General features: G+C 42.1%; 1 protein-coding gene across 2 annotated transcripts in view; it reads left to right on the top strand.

Annotated features, from left to right (window-relative positions):
- The window catches only part of KMT2D (lysine methyltransferase 2D), a 340114-nt gene that overhangs the window by 55548 nt on the left and 262983 nt on the right, over positions 1 to 21583 (top strand). For both annotated transcript variants that reach the window (XM_082246163.1, XM_082246162.1), the window contains exons 3-11: positions 1474 to 1582; positions 1775 to 1986; positions 2498 to 2607; positions 6929 to 7091; positions 9888 to 10053; positions 16286 to 16400; positions 16630 to 16811; positions 17071 to 17228; positions 18538 to 19412. In XM_082246163.1, coding sequence (XP_082102289.1) covers positions 1474 to 1582; positions 1775 to 1986; positions 2498 to 2607; positions 6929 to 7091; positions 9888 to 10053; positions 16286 to 16400; positions 16630 to 16811; positions 17071 to 17228; positions 18538 to 19412 — 2090 coding nt within the window. The remainder of the gene's footprint in view (positions 1 to 1473; positions 1583 to 1774; positions 1987 to 2497; positions 2608 to 6928; positions 7092 to 9887; positions 10054 to 16285; positions 16401 to 16629; positions 16812 to 17070; positions 17229 to 18537; positions 19413 to 21583) is intronic.

Genomic DNA, 21583 nt, shown 5'->3' with positions numbered 1-21583 from the left:
GTAGAGCCATTATGTACATAGGTGTCATTTTAGCCTATAGAGCGTGAGATACAGTACTGTGCAAAAGCTTTTTAGGCACGTATAAAAATCTTAAGAATGCTTTCAGAAGTATAAGTTTATAGTTAATAGTTTCTTTTTATCAATAACAAAATGGAAAGTAGCAGAACAGAAAAGAAAATCAAATCAATATTTGGTGTGACCACCTTCAAAACAGCATCAATTCTTCTAGGTACACTTGCACACACAAGAGAGGAAGGAGAGAGAAGTGCAACATCCATTGGTGTAGCATGTAAAAAACAATATTCAATAATTGCACTCGCAATCATTTTAAAGGATAAGTTTACCTTTTGCAGGTAAAAAAAATGTTCATTTATTTTTTTTTGTTTTTTGGATCAGTGGTCTCCAAACTGGGGCCTGTGGGCTGGATGTGGCCATTCGCTAGCTTTTATCCTGCATTTGGGGCATTATTCCCCCTACTATAAGCTTCAGTGGGGCATAGTTTCTCCCACTGACATCAACAGTGGGTCATTATTTTTCCTACTGACACCAGTTATTGGGCAAAATTGCTCTCACTGATACCAGTGATGGGGCACTATTACTCCCACTAACACCAATGATGGGTCATCTATTCCTCCCACTAATACCAAAGATGGAGCATTGTTTACTTTCACTAACACAGGACATTTTCTGTTCCTGCTGGCCACAGTCCAGCACCCCTACATTTTAAACCGTGAACTGGCCGTTCATTTAGAATGTTTGGAGACCCCTGCTCTAAAGCATTGCACCAGCAATCAGGAGATCGCTGATGCCATGTAGGTCTCCTGAAGATCTGTCATTGTATCTGTGTTCCTGTACATTGTGTACGGGCAAACCGATACCATCTGACAGGAAGAGAGCAGGAATTACCGCAGGGTGTAACATGTTACGAAAGGTGAACTTATCCTTTAAAATGTAGCTCAGCATGACCAGGGAGCAGCCTCTGTGGCAGAAGTGGACAGGAAAGCAACCAGGAAGCCTTGCCTTGGACACCGGAAAGGGAGGGGTGAAGCTGTGGAGACTGGGAGCCGCTGTCTCTTTGGAACCAATGGCGAAGATGGAACCAAAGCCCGGGTGTGGAAGCTGCCTGGCATCGCTGATGAGGTGGAATAGGAACATGTTTCAAAGCAAACTTGCTTCTTCAGGCTGACGACTATGCAAGTGTAAAAATTGATGCTGGCTTGAAGCCAAAAGGTAGTCACGCCAAATATTGATTTGATTTAAATATTTCTTCTGTTCGCTCACTTTGCATGTTGTAAATTTAATAAAAAATAAACAAATATATGTTTTTGAAAGCATTCTTGCTTTTTACAGCATTTCTTCACACCTGCCTAAAACTTTTGCACAGTATTGTATATTTTTGAAAAAATATTAAAACTGCAATAAATATTTTTCTATCTTCCTCTTTGAAATTCATTAATCTTCCTGTTTTTTTAGCTGATGAAAATGGCTCTGATGTGGCCTGTGAAGCAGAAGAGCCTTGCAGTCTATCTTCAATCAACCCATCTTTAGAGGATGGTTTTCTCCGAGACCCGCGGTGTAGCAGGTATTTGACCAGCTTATACAGCTATGAATTTCTAAAAAGAAATAAACAAGTATGATTCCCTTGGTTGTGACCCTGCCAGTGAAAGACTGTACAACTTTTTAGAAGGTGTGAAATTATGCTTTTTCGTCATAGCTATAAGCTTTTTTTTTCCAATGAAACACTAAAAGTCTACTGTTTTCCATCTCTGCACAGTGCTTCTTTTACAAGGCGTTGTGCTTTGTGCAATTGTGGTGAATGGAGCCCCCAGGGACATCGCAAACTCTTAAGGTTTGATCCTTCACCTAACTGCCCACCGCTGAATCAAGCCCTCTGTCGGAAGCATGACATTGGCACTCCGTGTTTCGACCCAACTGTAATTGGTTTTGAAGAGTCTGTGTTACCAGAGGAGCTTTTTGAACCCTCAGGTGAGGAGGTATTAAACGCAAGTTTTAAAACATTGCGGCCCTAATTACAAATCTGATGTTTTCTGTTTGTTTTTTTATTCTATTGGTTGAAGTAGATGGTGTGTGGTGTGTGTGTGTAATTTTTTTCCCTTCGCCTGAATAATTATGTAACTTTGTAAAGTAGTCTGGCTTCCTGCAGCTATTATTTTAGACAGTAACCAGTGCTTATTTATATTTTTGTATGTGGCAGTTTTTTATGGCGACCTAATTACTTCCCAGAATGTTTTTCCATTTTTTTTTCCTGGAAGAATTAGAAGTTACGCTGCTTTGTGAGAATGAGCATATTCTTTGTAATATTTGTTTTCCATGTTCTGTGTATTATGGTGTGTTGTGTATTTTTTTTTAATTTTTTTGTGTTTTTTTTTTTTTTTTTTTTTATAATTTCCCTGAACTTTTTATCCTTTGTGTGTGGTTGTGGTGGTGTTTTTTAATTTCTGAAACTTTTTTTTTTTTAATATTTTTCCATACTCAGGACATTGCTGGGTTCATTATTGGTGTGCATTGTGGTCGCATGGAGTCCAGAAAGTGGAAGGGACTGGACTTGTTCATGTTGATAAAGCTGTATTCTCAGGGATATCACAGGTAGGTACATGTACAAAAATGGAGGCTCCTTTTTTTTTTTTTTTTTTTTAGGTATAATTAAACCCAAGAACAAAAACCTAATGCAAGGGCAGATGTATTTTGAAGTCATGGCATGATGGCAACCATTGCTTTCTCCATAGATACAGTTGGAGAATGCAATGAGTGTGTTATTTACATGATTACCAGGTAAAATTTAAGGGGGGGAAAAATCCTGGACAAAGAAAACTAATGCAGCCACCACTTTTAGGGACTCGTAGCCCGTTTTTATGGTACTTTTTTGGTTTATATATGCTTTAAGATGCTTGGGAGGTGGTAAACAGAACCCAGATTTCTGTCTGCTTTTGTGCATTAGGTGTGCCTTCGGTGCAGAAACTTTATATTAAAGAGGTTGTAAACCCTGTCTTGTAATATGTACCTATATGTAAACCTTTAATAAGGCTTACCTATAGGTACTGTAAATATCTCCTAAACTTGCACTATTTAGGAGATATTTACTTTTAATGCAGCCGATTACGTCATTGGCGCATGTGCTCTGAAGGAACGGCTACCCGTGCCGTTCCTTCAGAGCCCTGTGCCGTGATCGGCGGCTCCCGGGCAAATGCGTGGGAGTGATCGCGCTTCTGGCCAATCAGATGGCCGGAGGACGTAAACCAGGAAGCAGGACGGCCGAACATTTCAGCTGCCCTGTCGCTGTGCGGGCAGCACTGCGGGGGCTTCGTTCTAAGGTACGTATTTCATAATGAGCTAGTATGCGATGCTTGTATGAAGTCTGTATGCTCAGACCATACATCACACACTGCATCAAATTGGTCTGCATGGCTGTTGTCCCAGAAGGAAGCCTCTTCTAAAGATGATGCACAAGAAAGCCCGCAAACAGTTTGCTGAAAACAAGCAGACTAAGGACATGGATTACTGGAACCATGTCCTGTGGTCTGAGGAGACCAAGATAAACTTATTTGGTTGAGATGGTGTCAAGCGTGTGTGGTGGCAACCAAGTGAGGAGTACAAAGACAAGTGTGTCCTGCCTACAGTCAAGCATGGTGGTGGGAGTGTCATGGTCTGGGGCTGCATGAGTGCTGCTGGCACTGGGGAGCTACAGTACATTGAGTGAACCTTGAATGCCAGCATGTACTGTGACATACTGAAGCAGAGCATGATCCCCTCCCTTCAGAGACTAGGCTGCAATAGTATTCCAATATGATAATGACCACTGCTTTGCTAAAGAAGCTGAAGGTAAAGGTGATGGACTGGCCATGCATGTCTCCAGACCTAAACCCTATTGAGCATCTGTGGGGCATCCTTAAATGGAAGGTGCGCAAGGTCTCTAACATCCACCAGCCCCGTGGAAGAGGGGAGGACTCCTGTGGCAACCTGTGAAGCTCAGATGACCTCCATGCCCAAGAGGGTTAAAGCAGTGCTGGAAAATATTAGTGGCCACACAAAACATTGACACTTTGGGCCCAATTTGGAAATTTTCACTTAGGGGTGTACTCACTTTTTTTGCCAGCAGTTTAGACATTAATGGCTGTGTTGAGTTATTTTGAGGGGACAGCAAATTTACACTGTTATACAAGCTGTGCACTCACTACTTTACATTGTAGCAAAGTGTCATTTCTTCAGTGTTGTCACATGAAAAGATATAATAAAATATTTACAAAAATGTGATTGGTGTACTCACTTTTGTGAGACACTGTGTGTGTGTGTGTGTGTGTGTGTGTGTGTGTGTGTGTGTGTGTGTGTATACCGGACTTTCTCAACCTTTTTCATCACGGAGGAACCCTTAAAATTTTTCAGGGAATCCCTGCTAAAAATCTTCAACTAATGACACATTAGTGTGACAGTCAGTGGGAAGAATGCTCCTTACTTTTGTCATTGGAAAGAATTACCCCCTTACAGATAGCTAAAAGGAACATTGGTGTCATTGGCAACTTATCTGAGAGGCAGAAATTGCCCATTGCTCCAGGAACCCCAAGCAACCTCAGGAGGAACCCCAGGGTGTGTGTGTGTATATGTATATGTATGTGTATATATATATATATATATATATATATATATATATATATATATATATATATATGTATGTATATAATATATATACAGTACAGTACAGACCAAAAGTTTGGACACACCTTCTCATTCAAAGAGTTTTTTCTTTATTTTCATGACTATGAAAATTGTAGATTCACGCTGAAGGCATCAAAACTATGAATTAACACGTGGAATTATATACATAACAAAAAAGTGTGAAACAACTGAAAATGTCATATTCTAGGTTCTTCAAAGTAGCCACCTTTTGCTTTGATTACTGCTTTGCACACTCTTGGCATTCTCTTGATGAGCTTCAAGAGGTAGTCACCTGAAATGGTCTTCCAACAGTCTTGAAGGAGTTCCCAGAGATGCTTAGCACTTGTTGGCCCTTTTGCCTTCACTCTGCAGTCCAGCTCACCCCAAACCATCTCGATTGGGTTCAGGTCCGGTGACTGTGGAGGCCAGGTCATCTGGCGCAGCACCACATCAATCTCCTTCTTGGTCAAATAAATGATGGTCCAACTAAACGCAAACCGGATGGAATAGCATGCCGCTGCAAGATGCTGTGGTAGCCATGCTGGTTCAGTATGCCTTCAATTTTAAATAAATCCCCAACAGTGTCACCAGCAAAGCACCCCCAAACCATCACACCTCCTCCTCCATGCTTCACGGTGGGAACCAGGCATGTAGAGTCCATCCGTTCACCTTTTCTGCGTCGCACAGAGACACGGTGGTTGGAACCAAAGATTTCAAATTTGGACTCCTCAGACCAAAGCACAGATTTCCACTGGTCTAATGTCCATTCCTTGTGTTCTTTAGCCCAAACAAGTCTCTTCTGCCACTAGTTTTCCTGTACTTAGCTGCTTTTTTTCTTGCTATAATACAAATTCTAACCAGGGCCATCTTTATTCTTGATTGGACCCTGGGCAAAAATTTTCTTGGGCCCTCTTGAATCCACTTATCAACTATTTGGGGGCTCAAGGGGCAGCTGCTTTGGGCCCCACAACAATGACTAGACCTGGGGCAGCTGCCCCTTTTGCCATGTGTTAAAGACAGCCCTGATTCTAACAGTGTATTCAGTAGGACTATCAGCTGTGTGTAGGACTTCTGCACAACACAACTGATGGTCCCAACCCCATTTATTTTATAAGGCAAGAAATCACACTTCTTAAACCTGACAGGGCACACCTGTGAAGTGAAAACCATTTCAGGTGACTACCTCTTGAAGTGTGACTCTACAATTTTCATAGTCATGAAAATAAAGAAAACTCTTTGAATGAGAAGGTGGGTCCAAACTTTTTGTCTGTACTGTATATGTATGTATGTGTGTGTGTATGTATATATACACAGTAAACCCCCCTCCAGTGCGGGGGTTACGTTCCGAACCCAGCCGCGAAAAGTGAAAATCCGCGAAATAGAAAAACCCTATTAAAATGCATTGTAGGCATTTTAAGGTCTTTAAACACACTTTTAAAACAATAGAAACTAATTTCTAACACAAAAATATTTCATTTTTAATGATTTATATAGTAAAATAACATTACAAAAAAAAATGCAATACACCGGGACCGCAAAAATCTGAACCGCGATGGAGCGGGGGTTTACTGTATGTGTGTGTATGTATGTATGTATGTATGTATATAAAATATATATACATATACACACACACACACCTTTTTTTTTTTTTTTTTTCCCAACAGGAGCCTGCAAAGTGTTGCACCCTTGATCAGTGTTAGGCTCTGACACACCCTCCCGCCAGCTTTTTTCCTGTATCTCTGTATGAGTTTTTAAGTTTGGGGGAGGGGGTGGGAATTGTGAATGTACTACAAATGTGCTGATCGGTATGCTCTGTCCATTGAAATTACAAACCTGTCTGCTGCAGTGGAAAGCGCAGATCTTGTAGTTTATCATTCACAGATCCCTGTAAATTCAATGTCGTGCTGATTTTAAAATATGACCATGGCTGAGGGGGAGAGGAACCACCACCCGCTGTCACAGGGGAGGGCGGTAAACCTATTCAAAAGGTGAACTAAACCCAGAAGCAGGCAGCGATGTACGGGTATAACTATTAGCCGGTGTGGGCAGCCAGTCCGCAGTACATGGAGCGTGGTCCGCAAGTGGTTAAACAATACCTCCCAAAATATACTTGAGCAGCAACATACATATAATAGCAGCCCTTTATGCCAAAGTAATTAAAGTTTTTTTCTGAGCCATCTACAGATTTTAGATAACTCCTTTACTTGTAGTTGTTGAGTGTGTATTCATGTCCTGTATGATTTATGTTCTCTTGCAGAAATGTGAATACTGTAATCGGATGGGTGCTACCATTCAGTGCCACTCCACAGGGTGTTTGCGCCGATATCATATTCCATGTGCTGCCGCAAGTGGATCCTTCCAGTCAATGAAGACCTTAAAACTGCTGTGTTCAGAACATGTTGCCGAAGCTGTTGCAATGGGTTAGTTTGGATGTGGAAAACTTTTTTGTTTTTTTTTTTAATACAAGTTTTATATTCCGGGAAAAAAAAAATACTGATAAATAGCTTGATTTTATGCTTATGTACTTCTGTGTAAACTAAACTATGATGAAATAATTGAATGATGCTCTTGCTAAAGATATAGGCCCTTTACATACCTCCTGAAGCCTGACTGAAAAACGCACAAGGATCGCACCATCCCATCTTGCCTTGTTGCTTGGACATTGCTAAGGGGTTTCTAGCTTTTACTTTTCACCCCCCACCAAGGCAGGATGGAATGATAAAGACTCAAATAGCCTACACTAGGCCATTATTCAACTTTTGTCAAAGCTGCGCGGCCATTATTCAACTTTTGTCAAAGCTGCATGGCCATTATTCAACTTTTGTCAAAGCTGCGCGGCTTGTTTTTAACTTCAGGGAGGCCCTAGTCGGCATAGAGGAACTATGCCTTTAGACTTGTGTATATTCTGTTTTCCTTTTACTAAGAATAATCTCTGAAGGGCAACATGTCTAAGACTGGATTGGTGAATTGGAGGGGTCTCCAAGGTGGTAAGCTCACTGTGTATATTTTAACCTGCCTCTGTGCACTGATTTCACCATTGCAATGCCCAACCCAAGCCATTTTTAGAATTTGGCCTTATGTGCATGACCTCTAGTGGTTGGATAAAAGTGTGCAGATGGGACAGCTTCCCAGATTGGCTTATGTTTCAACCAAAAAACAGACTTGATGTGGATAGGAGAATCTCCCACTGACCTATTGTATTCTGACGCAGCTGTACACTGATCAGCATTGCAGACTATAACTGATCAAGCGAGGAAAATCCTACAGGGCGGTTGTACAGTCGTTCAATAGTAAAATATGGGAAATTAATGTTCAAGATTAATTTCTAACCGTTTAAAATCTTAAATGCTCTTTATTAACTTTATTTAGGTCAGAATGTTTATAGATGTGTTTCCACTGAGAATGGATATCAACAGCATCTTGGTATATGAGCCAAAGTAGATTGCCTGCTGCTTTGAGTAATCACTGCAGCAGTCATTGTACTGGTAATTTGTTAAATCTGTTCAAGTTTACATAGTCCTACTTTTGTATTCCTGTGAATGAAGATCGCAGGATTCTTGTGTGATCAAATCCCAACTGTCGCAAACCTGGAAATAAGGGATTTGTTTTTAATTCCAATGCCAAAGTATTCCTCATTTAACATTTTTTTCCCCACTTCCTAAACCCTAGTACATGCAAAAAAAGGCCGATCATTTGTCCGATATTCTCATTGTGTGCATGACCCTTTTTTACTTGTTTTATTCCTTCTTAAATGTATAAAGAACTTGAGCATATATATATATATATATATATATATATATATATATATATTTATTAGGGATGCACCGAATATTCGGCGGCTGAACATTATTCGGCCGAAAATAGAGAAAATAGCACTTTCGGCGTTCGGCCGAATAAGTCAAAAGGCCGAATAATTTTGAGCCGAACAATGTCAGCTTCCGCCCTGACCGCTCACCTTCCTCATTGCGGCTCGCGGCTCCCTTCTCACACGCCGCCGGTGTCCTGTCCGGCCACGAGTAGGGGGTGTGACGTCACGCGCTCGTCCCACCCCCTGCTCCTGACTGCGGCTCCTTCACACTAGGTCCACGCCTCGCCCCCCTGTTCGCGGCTTTTGGCTCTGGCTGCAGTTCAGGTATGTGATGTGGAGCTGAGCACATTTGGGGGAGAATACGGTAGCTGGCAGCTGCACAAGCATTAGTGTGCAGACTGCCATATGTTGTTGCCACTTGCCATGCTCATTACATTAGAGTGCCCTATAAAAAATGTGCCCAACAGAGTGCTCCCTTGACATAAAATGTGGCCATCAGCGTGCCCCTTATTTTATGCTAAGGGACATGCTGATGAGCATATTTTATGTTAAGGGGCACTCTGATGAGCATATTTTATGTTAAGGGGCACTCTGATGGGCATATTTTATTTTAAGGGGTACGCTAATGGGCATATTTTATGTTAAGAGCAACGCTGATTTAAATGTTTTTGTTTTGCCCATCAGAGTGCCCCCTAACATAAAATGTGCCCATCAGCGTGCCCCCTAACATAAAATGTGCCCATCAGCGTGCCCCCTAAAAATTGGCAAAATAAATGGAAAAAATGGGAAACACCGCGTTCGGTATTCGGCCTTCGGCCAAGCATTTCATTATTATTCGGCTTCGGCCAAGAATTTCATTTCGGTGCATCCCTAATAAATATATATATATATATATATATATATATATATATATATATATATATATATATATATATATATATATATATATATATATATATATATATATATATATATATATATATATATATAATTTTTTTTTTTTTTTTTTTGCCATGTGTCCCTTTTGGGGAGGTTTCCCTTCACTTCCTGTCTCAATAGCCAAAACAGGAAATGAAAGTCCCTCCAAAATGAGGGGAAATCCCTGGATATCACCAGGATCAATCAGGATTAGTTCCCCATTGGAGAATTTCTCCTTCTCCTTTATTCCTGTTTTGGTGACAACTTAATACATGCTCTTTTTTACTTTCAGTGATAACTGCAAACACAGCATATAGAGGGGGGTGAATCTCCCTAACACAGACATCAATAAAAACCTGAAAGTTATAATCCCTCTCGGCTCTCTCCAAAACTAAAAAAAAAGTTAGCCTTTTTAGTTTTACCTAAACTGTTTTTATTTTGTAGTGCTATTTTCATTAATTTTCTATTTATGTTGTCTCTTTCCTATTAGATGATTCTCGATGCATGCTTTGTGACAAGCCTGGTGACCTCACAGATCTCCTGTTCTGCACCAGCTGTGGATTGCACTATCATGGCTCCTGTCTTGATATCACAGTGACGCCACTGAAACGCTCTGGTTGGCAGTGTCCTGAGTGTAAAGTGTGCCAAACATGCAGGTAATTTTTTAAGTTCAAGCTTTCTATATTGCTACCTGTATGACCTCCTTTATTGCTAGTCTATCAGTAGCATAGAGAACATACTTTTCATTGAGTCAATTACACAAAGACTTGGCTTTGCAGCCCAGCTCCTGCAAATTTGTAAATTCTCCTTGCAGTGGAAGCCAGCATTGCAAGGGTTAACTACTTGTTTGTGCTAGTGGAGAGTAAATGTGCATTTTACTTATCTGATCCTCTGGTTCCCCCAGCAGATGATACACTCCTATGCTCTGGTGTTGGACTGTCCATCGTCCTCATGTCCATGCATTGCTATGAAGCCTGCATTGGTCTTAATGACCTCAGGATCTTAGACCACTTAAGCACAGGGGAGAAGATTCTGCATGGACAGGTCTAGCAGTGCAAAGGAGCGGGTATTTAAATCCTCTTTTCTATGCTCCATAGACCTAAACTAACTGTTAACCCTTGCAGTAAGGGCGCAGGCCCATGACCAGGAAGAAAATTCAAGATTTCCCAATATTCAACTGCTGTTCAATGTTAAACTCACATTTTGTAAACCCTCACAAATCGTTTGTCACATACGGGACTTGTTTCTTATGAGATATGAATAAATTTGTAGTAAAGAAAACTTGTCAGACCCAAGCCTTTAGAACTCCCCCCCCCCCCCCCCCCCCTACAAATTTTGAGCTAACCCCACCCACATTTATGTGCACACCATAACTTTAAACGAATCAGTCAAAAGTCTCCCATGTATGAAAACTGTGTATCGCCACACACGCCAGAGTGGGTGCTATAATTGTAGGGCCAGTAAACTCTTAAGTGATTACCTGAAAGGGCTTTTAAAGCAATGCCTATAGAAAATATGGGGTACTGAAGTTCTTTTGTAGTTGCTTTTGTGGGTACGCTCAGTTTTTTTAAAGCTTGAAATGTTTATTTACTGATCGCAAACTCGCATTTCATATTTTACCAAAATTTGAATGATGTGTTCTGTAGTGTTTAGTGTATTTTCTACCTAAATTTGCACTTGATACACTCTCACAAAAATGTAATGTCATAATAATTTGGAACTGCCACTATTTTAATTTCCAGGGTGTCTGATTTCAGAAAATATACACAATGCTCAAAAAAATTAAAGGGACACTTTGAAACCACACCAGATTTCAATGGGGAAAAATATCATGCAGGATATCTATACTGATATGGACTGGGTAATGTGTTGGGAACGAAAGGATGCCATATTGTTTGATGGAAATTAAAATTATCAACCTACAGAGGACTAAATTCAAAGACTCAAAATGGTACCCAGTAGTTTGTATGGCCTCCATGTGCTTGCATGCATGCATGACCATGTCAGGGAATGCTCCTAATGAGATGACGGATGGTGTACTGGGGTATTTCCTCCCAGATCTGGAGCAGGACATCATTGAACTCCGGAACAGACTGAGGGGCAGCCTGGCGACTTTGGATGGACCGAAGCAAAATGTCCCAGAGGCGTTCTAATGGAGTTAGGACGAGTGTGGGGGCCTTTCATTGGTATCACTTTATTCATCTTCCAGGAACTGGCTGCATACACTCGCCTTATGAGGCCGGGCATTGTCGTGCCCCAGGAGGAACCCAGGACCCACTGCACCAGCGTAAGGTCTGACAGTGGGTCCAAGGGTTTCACCCCAATACCTGATGACAGGGTGCCATTGTCTAGCCTGGGTCTTTGTGTCCCTTTTTATTGATATGCTTTTCTCAGACCACTGACCCACCATCAAATCCGGTCATGCTGGACGATGTTACAGGCATCATAATCTTCTCCACGGCTTCTCCAGACCCTTTCATGTCTGTTACATGTGGTCAAGATGAACTTGCTCTCACCTGTGAAAAGCACAGCGCGCCAGTGGCGGACCTTTCAATCCTAGTATTCATTGTGAAATGCCAGTCGAGGTCTATGGTGCCGGGCAGGGAGCACAGGGCACACTAGAGGATATTGGGCCCTCTGTTTCTGATTGTTTGGTCAGAGACAGTCATACCAGTGGTCTGCTGGAGGTAATTTTGTAGGGCTCTGGCAATGCTCATCCTGTTCCTCCTTGCACAAAGGAGCAGATACCGGTCCTCCTGATGAGTGAAGGACCTTCTACGGCCCTTTCCAGCTCTGCTAGATTAACTGTTTCCTGAAATCTCCTCCATGCTCTTGAGACTGTGCTGGGAGACACTGCAAACCTTCTGGCAATGGCACGTATTGAAGTGCCATTCTGGAGGAGTTGGTCTGCCTGAGCAGCCTCTATAGGGTCCAGGTATCACCTCATGCTACCAGTAGTGACACTGACCCTAGCCACATGCAAAACTAGTGAAAAACAGTCAGAAAAGAGGAGTAGGGAAAATTAATGTCAGTGGCCTCCACCAGTAAAACCATTCACAGTTTGGAGATTTTCTCATCGTTGCCTATCTAGTGCACGAGTTGTTAATTTCATTAACACCAATGCAGCTGAAGCTGATTAACAAACCCCTCTGCTACTTAACTGACCAGATCATTATCCCAAGAGTTTAATTGACTTGATGCTGTACTCTTTAATAAAGTGTTCCTTTTAATTTTTTTGAGCAGTGTATGTTTGGGATTCTAACTAATCTTCTGGAGGTAAAAGGTATTGTAAACTTTTTTTTTTCTCATTCGTTCATTGACTAAGACAGCTCCTTTTCTTCTTAACTATTGGGTTATACTGCCCCCCTACAGGAGATGGGACACTAGGCAGGAAAAAAACTTAACTACGCCTATGGGCAGTCCCAGGGGGTATACACCCACTCTCAGCTATAGCCATTTTGTTTTTTTCCTGCCTAGTCAAGAGTAAGGACCTAGTTCCTTGCTGGGATTTCTGGTCTTGGTAATTTTTTACCCTTTTTAAATGGATTTTTTGCTATGTGTGTTATTTTGTTCCTGTGAGAATCTTCTATCAACTGGCTGACTGGATAATCTAGATCCAGAGGGTCCCCCCAGTCTGGCCAGCGAGCCACGTACAGGCCTTAGCTCCGCGCTAGGTCGGCCACGACATAGCCCCACTGGACGGGGGCTGGCCTGCACGTTAGACGTCTCACGAGGGCGCATATGACCTGGCCTCGGCCTGAGTCACAGCGTTCCTCCTGGCTGACAGCCACCCACATTCTGATGGAGCAGTGGTCTGTCAGGAGCAGTGCCCACCCTGTTCCTGGTATGGTAAGTAGCTGTCCCCCCTCTACCCCTGGAGGGTTTTGGGCCCCTCCATGGGACATTTGGAGCCCCAAGTCGGCCTCCATTGAGGGGGGGGGGGGTAGGCCCAGTAAGCCTGGTTGGGATGAATGCACTTGCGGCGGGGCTGCCACACAAATTTAGGTCGAGACTTGTGGCCTACTAGGCCCTGCGGCCAGCTTGGCACCTCCTTTGGAAGGGGTGGCGTTGTGGGGGCGGTTTAGGTTTTGATGGCAACAATGCTGCCATTATTGTGGAGGGCACCTATCCCTTTTACACTGCGGGACCATCAGGATACCCTGCCTGTGATCTCCTGTTTGTGGGGGATTGACTGTTTGGAGCTTCTTTGGATGACATTATTAGACATGGGCCATTCTTCTCGGCTCATAGGAGGCCTTTTTTCGTCCCTCAAGGGATAAAAGTCCTTCAGGGCCTCCCCCGGAGGTTCCAAGAGGACCTTCTCTGGCAAGCTAAGAGGGGCTCTTCCAGACCCGAGGACAAGACTTCATCTGCATGAAGGGGGCGCCCTCACCCATATCTGGGGTGGGAGGGTATCTTCGCTAATTTCCTGATTCGTGGACCTCTTTGGTACAGGTCAAGTGGTCCACAAAGTCATTCGGTCTGGCTACAAGATCGAGTTTCGGTCTTTTCCTCCGGAAAGGTTCTTCCCCCTCCAACCTGCACTTCCAACCCCCAGATCGCTTACGGAGTCACTTTGGGGCAGTGCAAGACTTGTTACTTCATGGGGAGATTGTCCTGGTTCCAGCTTCGGAATGTTTTTAGGGGTTTTACTCAAACCAGTTTACAGTTCCCTGGAAGGACAGTACGTCCAATTCTGATCTCAAGGTGCAAAACTGCATTGTGTGGATACAGAAGCTCCGAATGGAGTCCATCCGCACGGTAGTGGCGTCCCTACATCTGGGGGATTTTCTGGCTTCTATCGACATCAAGGAGGCCTACCTTCACATTCCAATATGGTGCTGGTCACCAGCGCTTCCTCTGCTTTGCCATGGGCAAAGAGTATTATCAGTTATAAGAACACAAAAGATAGAGAAAAGTGGGGCTTTTGGGCCAGTGGGAGTAGAAGGATCACGCACAAACCAATTTCTAAAAATATTTTACATTTTATTAAACTTGTCTCTTAAAAAACATGGGCGTATTAGCCCATGTTAGCACAAACAACATAACATATTATAATATTGATAAAATCCGATATAAAGGAGTCATGAATAGAAATACATCCCAGAAGGGAGACCTAACCAAGAGCCTGTATAGGATGGAAAGAGTAGGTCTCTGATGGAATACGGTCAATGTAGGTCCCCAGCAAGCCGACGCGTTTCGCTCAAGGCTTCCTCAGGGCCTGTGAGACCATAACAGACCGGTATTTCCTTTTCAATGACTCGGAAGATGACAGTTTTTTTAAGAGGCAAATTTAATAAAATTTAAAATATTTTTAGAAATTGGTTTGTGCGTGATCCTTCTACTCCCACTGGCTCGCAAAGCCCCACTTTTCTCTATCTTTTGTGTTCTTATATCAATTAGGGGTAAGGGCCTATATGCACGGTACCTTTTTGTCTTGAGTATTATCAGTTTGTGGCATTTACCTTTGGTCTCGCCTCCGCTCCTCGGGTCTTCACAAGAGTGTTTACCCCGGTGCTAGCATTGTTGCATCAGCGAGGGATCGCGGTACTGGGGTACCTGGATGATCATCTTCTGCAAGCAGAGTCTGACTGCTCTAATGGATGCCTTGGAGGTCGTGATCTCCGAGGGGGTTCGGTTGGCTTCTGAACCTTCAAAAGTCTGCTGGTTCTGTCCACAAAACCAGACTATCTGGGGGAGTTTAGCCTCAGCGTGTTACTTCCTCTGGAAAAACTCTAGAATTTGCAGGAGGTAATTCAGCTTATGTTGTCCAGCAGACGGTCATCCCTGCGGGCTTGCATGTGGGGGCTGGGCCTGATGTCTACCTTTTTTTGAGGCGGTTCCGTTTGCACAGTTCCACACGAGATCTCTGCAAAAAGAGATTCTAGTGAAATGGGACAAGAATCCACAGGGATATACACCCACTCTGTTATAGGCACTTGTTGTTTTGTTACAAGCAGTGTCAGAAGAAAGCCAACTGCACAGAGTGCCTATACCTGAGAGTGGTTGTATACCCCCTGGGACTGCCCATAGGCGTAGTCAAGCTTTTTCCTGCCTAGTGTCCTACTCCTGTAGGGGGCAGTATAACCCAATGGTTAAGAAGAATCAGGAGCTGTCTGTCAATTAACAGAGAATGCATTTTACGGTAAGTCAAAAATCCCAATTTTATTTATTTTTTATTACAATGACAAACTTTTTACTTCATCTGTGTAATAGTTTTGCACAGAGCAGCCCCTAACTTTCTCTTCTGGGGGGTCCCCCGCTGGCGCGCTATGCTCCTCCTGTGTGCCCCCATAGCAAACCGCTTGCTATGGGGGCACACGTGTGTGTGTGTGTGTGTGTGTGTGTGTGTGTGTGTGTGTGTGTGTGTGTGTGTGCCAGCTTTTGAGCTATGTGGGTGTATGGAGAAGCCATGCTTAGATATACAGTGTGGCTTAGCCATGCCCCTGGCCACTCCTCACTGCATTTGATCGACAGCAGCAAGAGCCAATGGCTTCTGCTGCTGCCTGAGTCCCTGTGAGATGGAAAGAGGGGGGAGAAATTTTGAAGTCTGGCACAGCACTGGATCCCTGACATGTTTAGAGAAAGGGGGGGGGGTGGAGAATAGTGAGGTGTGTTTGTTTGTTTTTGTTTTTTTTTTTTTTACCTAATTTAGAGAATGCAGAAGGTATAAAAAAAACATAAACAAACCAACAGCCTTTAGAACCACTTTAAGATAAAGATTTGTGTTTTAGCTTGTGCATCATATGTTTACACACTATATTTTCTTCAGGCATATGGTCTTAAGTTCTTTGAAAGCTGTAATACTACAATTGTACTATATGTCTGATCTGGCTATACAGAAAGGATGTTCAAATAAAAAAGTGGTAAGAACTTTCTCCTTGACAGGAAACATGATGAGGAATCCGTGATGTTGGTGTGTGATGCCTGTGATAAAGGGTATCACACCTTTTGTCTGAAGCCAGCCATTGAGGATCTGCCAACAGGTGCATGGAAGTGCAAGGTAATTTAGCTTTTGTATCCCATGTTCTAACAGCACTTTGCTTGAGCAGCTATTGTTTACATCAAAGTTGTTTATGGTATGTGATGAACAGTTATACACTTTGGATAAGACTTTTTTTTTGTGCTTTTCTTTATTAAGGTGGTAGAAGGGATGGATGTTTTGACAAATTAATTTATTAATCATTTGCTCATGACAATGAAACGATGCTTCATGTATTCTCTCTGTTCAGAATTGTAGAGTGTGTCGCAGCTGTGGTTGTTGGGCTTCACAGATGGACCCTGGTAGTCCATGGTATGAGAACTATTCTGTGTGCAAGAAATGCCAAGAGAAAAGGAGTCATTCACTGATATGTGTACATTGTAATCAGTCTGGCTCATTGGAGAACATGCGACAGTGTCCTACGTGCTCAAAGTAAGTTCTTCTGGATATGTTGCTATCTGAGAAGTTGTGTTTTTTTTTTATATTGCTTAATATTGTTTAAAATGAGAACACTCAAAATATACTTCTAGAGAGTTTTAATATATGGTGTTTGCATTTGTGGATACTTCGTTATCAAGCTGCATTGCTTAGCATCCTGAACTATATCTTGCTTTTTCCCTATTTTAAAAGTACTCCTTTTTTAAATACCTTTATTCAACTCTCAAGTGTTTTCTGCTTGTTGCACTCTCAGGTTCCATCATATACATTGTGTACAAAGGTCTGGCTCTCTACTACCCACATGTCTGGCATGTGTTAGGTTGAAATCTGTTGAGCAAAAGAACGACGAACAGGACAAGAGCAGTGAGATTCAGGACACAGCCCTGTCAGAATGTGAATCCAAACTACTAGGTTAGTAAACGGACCTGAATTTCAACTTTGTATTTGAATTGGTACTTTGCCACTGCTGACCTCTGCTTCTGAAGATACTGACCGCCTGGCTGTCATGCAGTAGCGTCACAATCTTGAACCATTGACCAGGAATAATCGTGCAGGTCAGTGGTCCTGATTTTACCAGGAAGTCAGCAATGCTGATCTACGTATTTTACTATTTCCTTCAGTATGTTTCTTTTAGTTTGTCAACCATTTTAGGCAGCTGTGTATAACAGAGGGTTGCCACATCACCATCATCTAATAATAAAATATTTAAAGTATAACTAAAGGCACAAACCACAAATTTTGGGTTTTCCCTAGAAAAGGAATAGAGGGGAAATATTCTAAATGGGAACAGTAGTTCTGGTGACACTGGTGATAACCAGGTATTGCCTTAGCTTAGAGGGATTTTCTCACTTCCTGCTTTGACTATGGGACAGAAAGTGAAGTGAAATCTCCCCAATGCAATGCATATGGTAAAATAAGACAAGGGTAATAACTAGTGATCGACCAATATTGTTTTTTATTGCCGATACCGATATTTTGGTCATCACATATCGGTATCGGCTGATATTTTCTGACATTTAACTTTTTTTTTATTATTATTTTTTTTTTTTTTAATAGGTACTCTTGTGGAGGGATCTGGGGGTCTAAAAGACCCCCAAACCCCTCCTCTGCACTTAAAAGCATTAAAAACGCCAAGTTTGGCTGTTTTGAATGCTGTAATTTTTTTGAATTTGGCACCGAGTACCTGGAAGTGATGTCCCCTCCCGCTCCTGCTCCTTGTAATGACAGCCAAGCGGCTTCTCAGCCGCATCGGTTGTCATTACAAGACAGCCGACCGTCTGCTATGGACACCGGTACCAGGGTGATACCTCCTAGCTGCAGGCATCACTCTGGTACAGCACTTTCCTGAAATATCGGGGCCGATTCCGATATATGGGGGAAAGTGCAGATCGGCTCTCTATATATCGGCCGATCCCTAGTAATAACCCTCTATTACTCTATCCAAAATGAGCAAAATAGTTTTGACTCAAGTTATATTTTAAAATTCTGAAACATGCATGTTTATAAAGCTTAAACTTCTAATAAGACATGCCTTAGGTTTTCAATGAAAGATGCACTGATCTGATCATGTTGGAAAAGTGACTGAAATGGTTTTGCCATCAATATTTATCTACAGTTACGGTAATTATTGTGTCTAGGCTGTGCTATGTTTGTCAAAAATGTGTATGTTTAATGATTCTGCATAGCAAGTAGTTTAATGAGGTTTGTGTGATTTATGTAGATGTTTCAACACCAGAAGAAGATGAGCTGGGCACCTCCGACAATGAAGCAGCAGAAGCTCCGGAGATGCTTCCTGATGCTCCATTACTGCTAACTGAATTCAGAAGTCCACCACCACTGGATGCAGAGGCATCACCTCAGGAGAGGATTATAGATACTTGTCCATCGCCTGAGGAGGCTCCTGTACTAGTGACAGTGGAAGATGAAGATATGGAAGTTGAGGAAGAAGGCCTTAGTGAAACGCAAGCAGTAACCTTAAACAAACAATTTGTTTCACCAAATCAACCTCTTAAGACTTCTTCATTAATACCTTCAGTCCCCGATAGGACTCAGGTAGATACCTCAGTAACTGAGGACATACAACTTATGGATTCTGGGAGTGGAGACTGTGGGACTTCCTACAGTCCTTCAAGGACAAAAGAGGATCATTTGAGTAGTGTTTTGGAGCAGTCATCTGCTTTGGATTCTGAAATGATTGTGGACTCTGAAGAGCCTCTTTGTAAGGCTGAAACTGAAGCATTAAATATTGATAACACAGTAGGTCAAGAAGCTGTTGGGGACTATTCTACTGGCAAAGTTCATATTCCTATTAGATGCACTATCATAAAGTCAGACATTGTAAATGAGATTTCCAATCTGAGCCAAGGAGATACTACCGGTAGCTATCATGGCTCAGATGCTTTATGTTCACCTGACCCTGAGGGCGGGTCCCTCTCTATGGAGATGTGCTGTCATAAGGATGATGGGTCTCTGAGGCTGTGCACAGACTCTATGCCAGAGACTGATGACTCTCTGATATATGATCCTTCTATTGGGAAACTGGATGGTGAGAAGTCAAGACGTAAGAGTTCTCCAGGACGGTCAAGAGTAAAACATGTAAGTTAAGAGGCAAATGGCTACGTTCACGGTGAACATGGGTAATTTTCTCTGTTATTTACAAAGCAGGATCACTCTGCTACTTAATGGTTTACTATTATGGAGTCAGTTGTTTGCTTGTTTGACAGAGGTGATGATGCTGATTCATTATTTTAGGAAGGTGACTCAGCAGTTGAATTGCTGAACCAATCAGATGAGTTACTGTGCAACAGTATCACTTGTATAGAAAAACATACCTGTTAAAGGGTAATAAAAAAAAAAACTTCTTTGGCATCACTGCTGCTTTTCAACCGCTGCAAGTATTTGGGTAGGTCGAATACATGGTCTTCCATACTACATGCTGTGGTTGTTCTGTAGTGATGTATGAGCTGGCAGTGGAATTCACAGCTTTCAGTGGAGGAGCAGGTATACTACACACCTGCAAATATGGAATACCTGCAGCAGCTGTGCAGCGGCAAGTGTTGGCGTTTCAAGACATGAGATGCCTGAAAGGTAAGTATCAATTGCCTCTTTTAACAGGTATGCATTTCTATACAAGTGAGCCTGTGCTCACATTCACATTTTATTCAGGAACCTCTTTTGCCACCTATCTGGGTGTACAGTGTAAAACATTTTTGTACGTCGCAAAAGAATACATAGATTTGCGAATCTTTTGACTTCAAGGGGTGGCTAGCTCTCCAAGTAAAGGCTCGTCTTTTTCTCCTGGTGATCCTGCTAGTAACATACTTCTAACGCTTACTAACACTACTGTTTCTATTTGTTAGGATTAAAAAAACCCTACCTTCTCTCCATACCATTAGGAGGTGTTCTTTAGTTAAGCAGAACTGGAGCTAAAGTTTTTGCTTCTTTACATACTGGCACCTCCTGTGTAAACCTGTGCCGCGCATCTGTATAGATACACATCGGGGCTATACAAGAGAAGGGGTTTTGTCCCTGAAAATAAAGCTTTGCTAAAAAAAGAAAAAAAACTGCTAACTTTTTTAGCTGGCTCCTAGATTTAAAGCAAATTTGTCAAGCCCTTTTTTTTTTTTTTTTTTTTTAATATATATAATTGTGTTCAACTTTTTAATATCATGAAAATTAATATGAATTTGTTGGCACCTTTTAGTGCAAGAAAAGCTGAAGAAAAATGTATCCCTTTAAATGTTACGTATGTCTTGACACTGGTCTGTTGCACTTTTGTTGTGGTGGTAAAATTCTTGCTTGCTGCATTTTTGGTCAGTTAAAAAAACGCACCAGAAACTTACCTCCCTGTTGAAATGCATTGAAAATGCAGCAAGAATGCATCAATAGCGCACCTGTATTACATTTTTGATGTGGTTTTTGAGTCCTATGACCTATGAAAAACCAAAAGCACAGTAAAATTGCAGAAAAATCGTGGTATAATCCCCACAAATTCACAGTAAAATCGCAGTGAATTTGCAGCAAAATTGCACACATTTTTTGCACCATTATCGACACCTTTTTATTTTATTGCCAAAATGGCGATAACACCATTTTCAGCCGATTATGTTTCGGAGGCCAAAATTTTCGAAGCTTTTCTAGTATTGGATAATGCTTGTCAATAGTCCGTGACTGACTGACCTTTTCAGTAAAAACGTAAAGGGGACATCCCCTTCCCCCTCGGTCCCCTCTATACTGGACTTCTGGGTGAAGAGCTTTCAGTGCTAATGCAATCAGTAATGTGGGATGATCAGTCAGTGTCAGCACGCGACTGCTTTGACCACTCAAAATTGCACTGATCTATCCCGAAAGCCCTAAAGGAAGAATGGAGTAGAATGAATATTTCAAATTTCTGGACCACTGTACTGACTGTGTGGACACTGAAAAATCATTAGCCACAGAGGTAAGTACAGTAGGGGCAGGGTTGTTTTAGAAGGGTGTAAGATGCTCACCTTTTTCTTTCTCTTGCGTCCTCTGACAGACGCAGCTACTTCATATTTCCTCACAAATGGGTAATGCAAGAGTAGGCTAGGTAGTGAAACTTCATAGGAAAACTTTTCACTAGACACACCTTTAGGGGCTGTCCCTTCAGACATTACCCCAGACACATCGTGCTTATTAATCAGTTTCTTGCTGCCTAACTTAGGAGTAGGACCCTAGGTTCCCTGCTTGGAACTCCGGTCACAGTTTTTTTTTTTTTCTTGGAGAAATGTTTTTTTATTTTTCTT

Source organism: Pelophylax lessonae (genome assembly GCF_965119305.1).
Source record: "Pelophylax lessonae genome assembly, chromosome: 2".
Lineage (NCBI taxonomy): Eukaryota > Metazoa > Chordata > Amphibia > Anura > Ranidae > Pelophylax > Pelophylax lessonae.
This window is presented reverse-complemented; position numbering and strand designations above follow the sequence as displayed.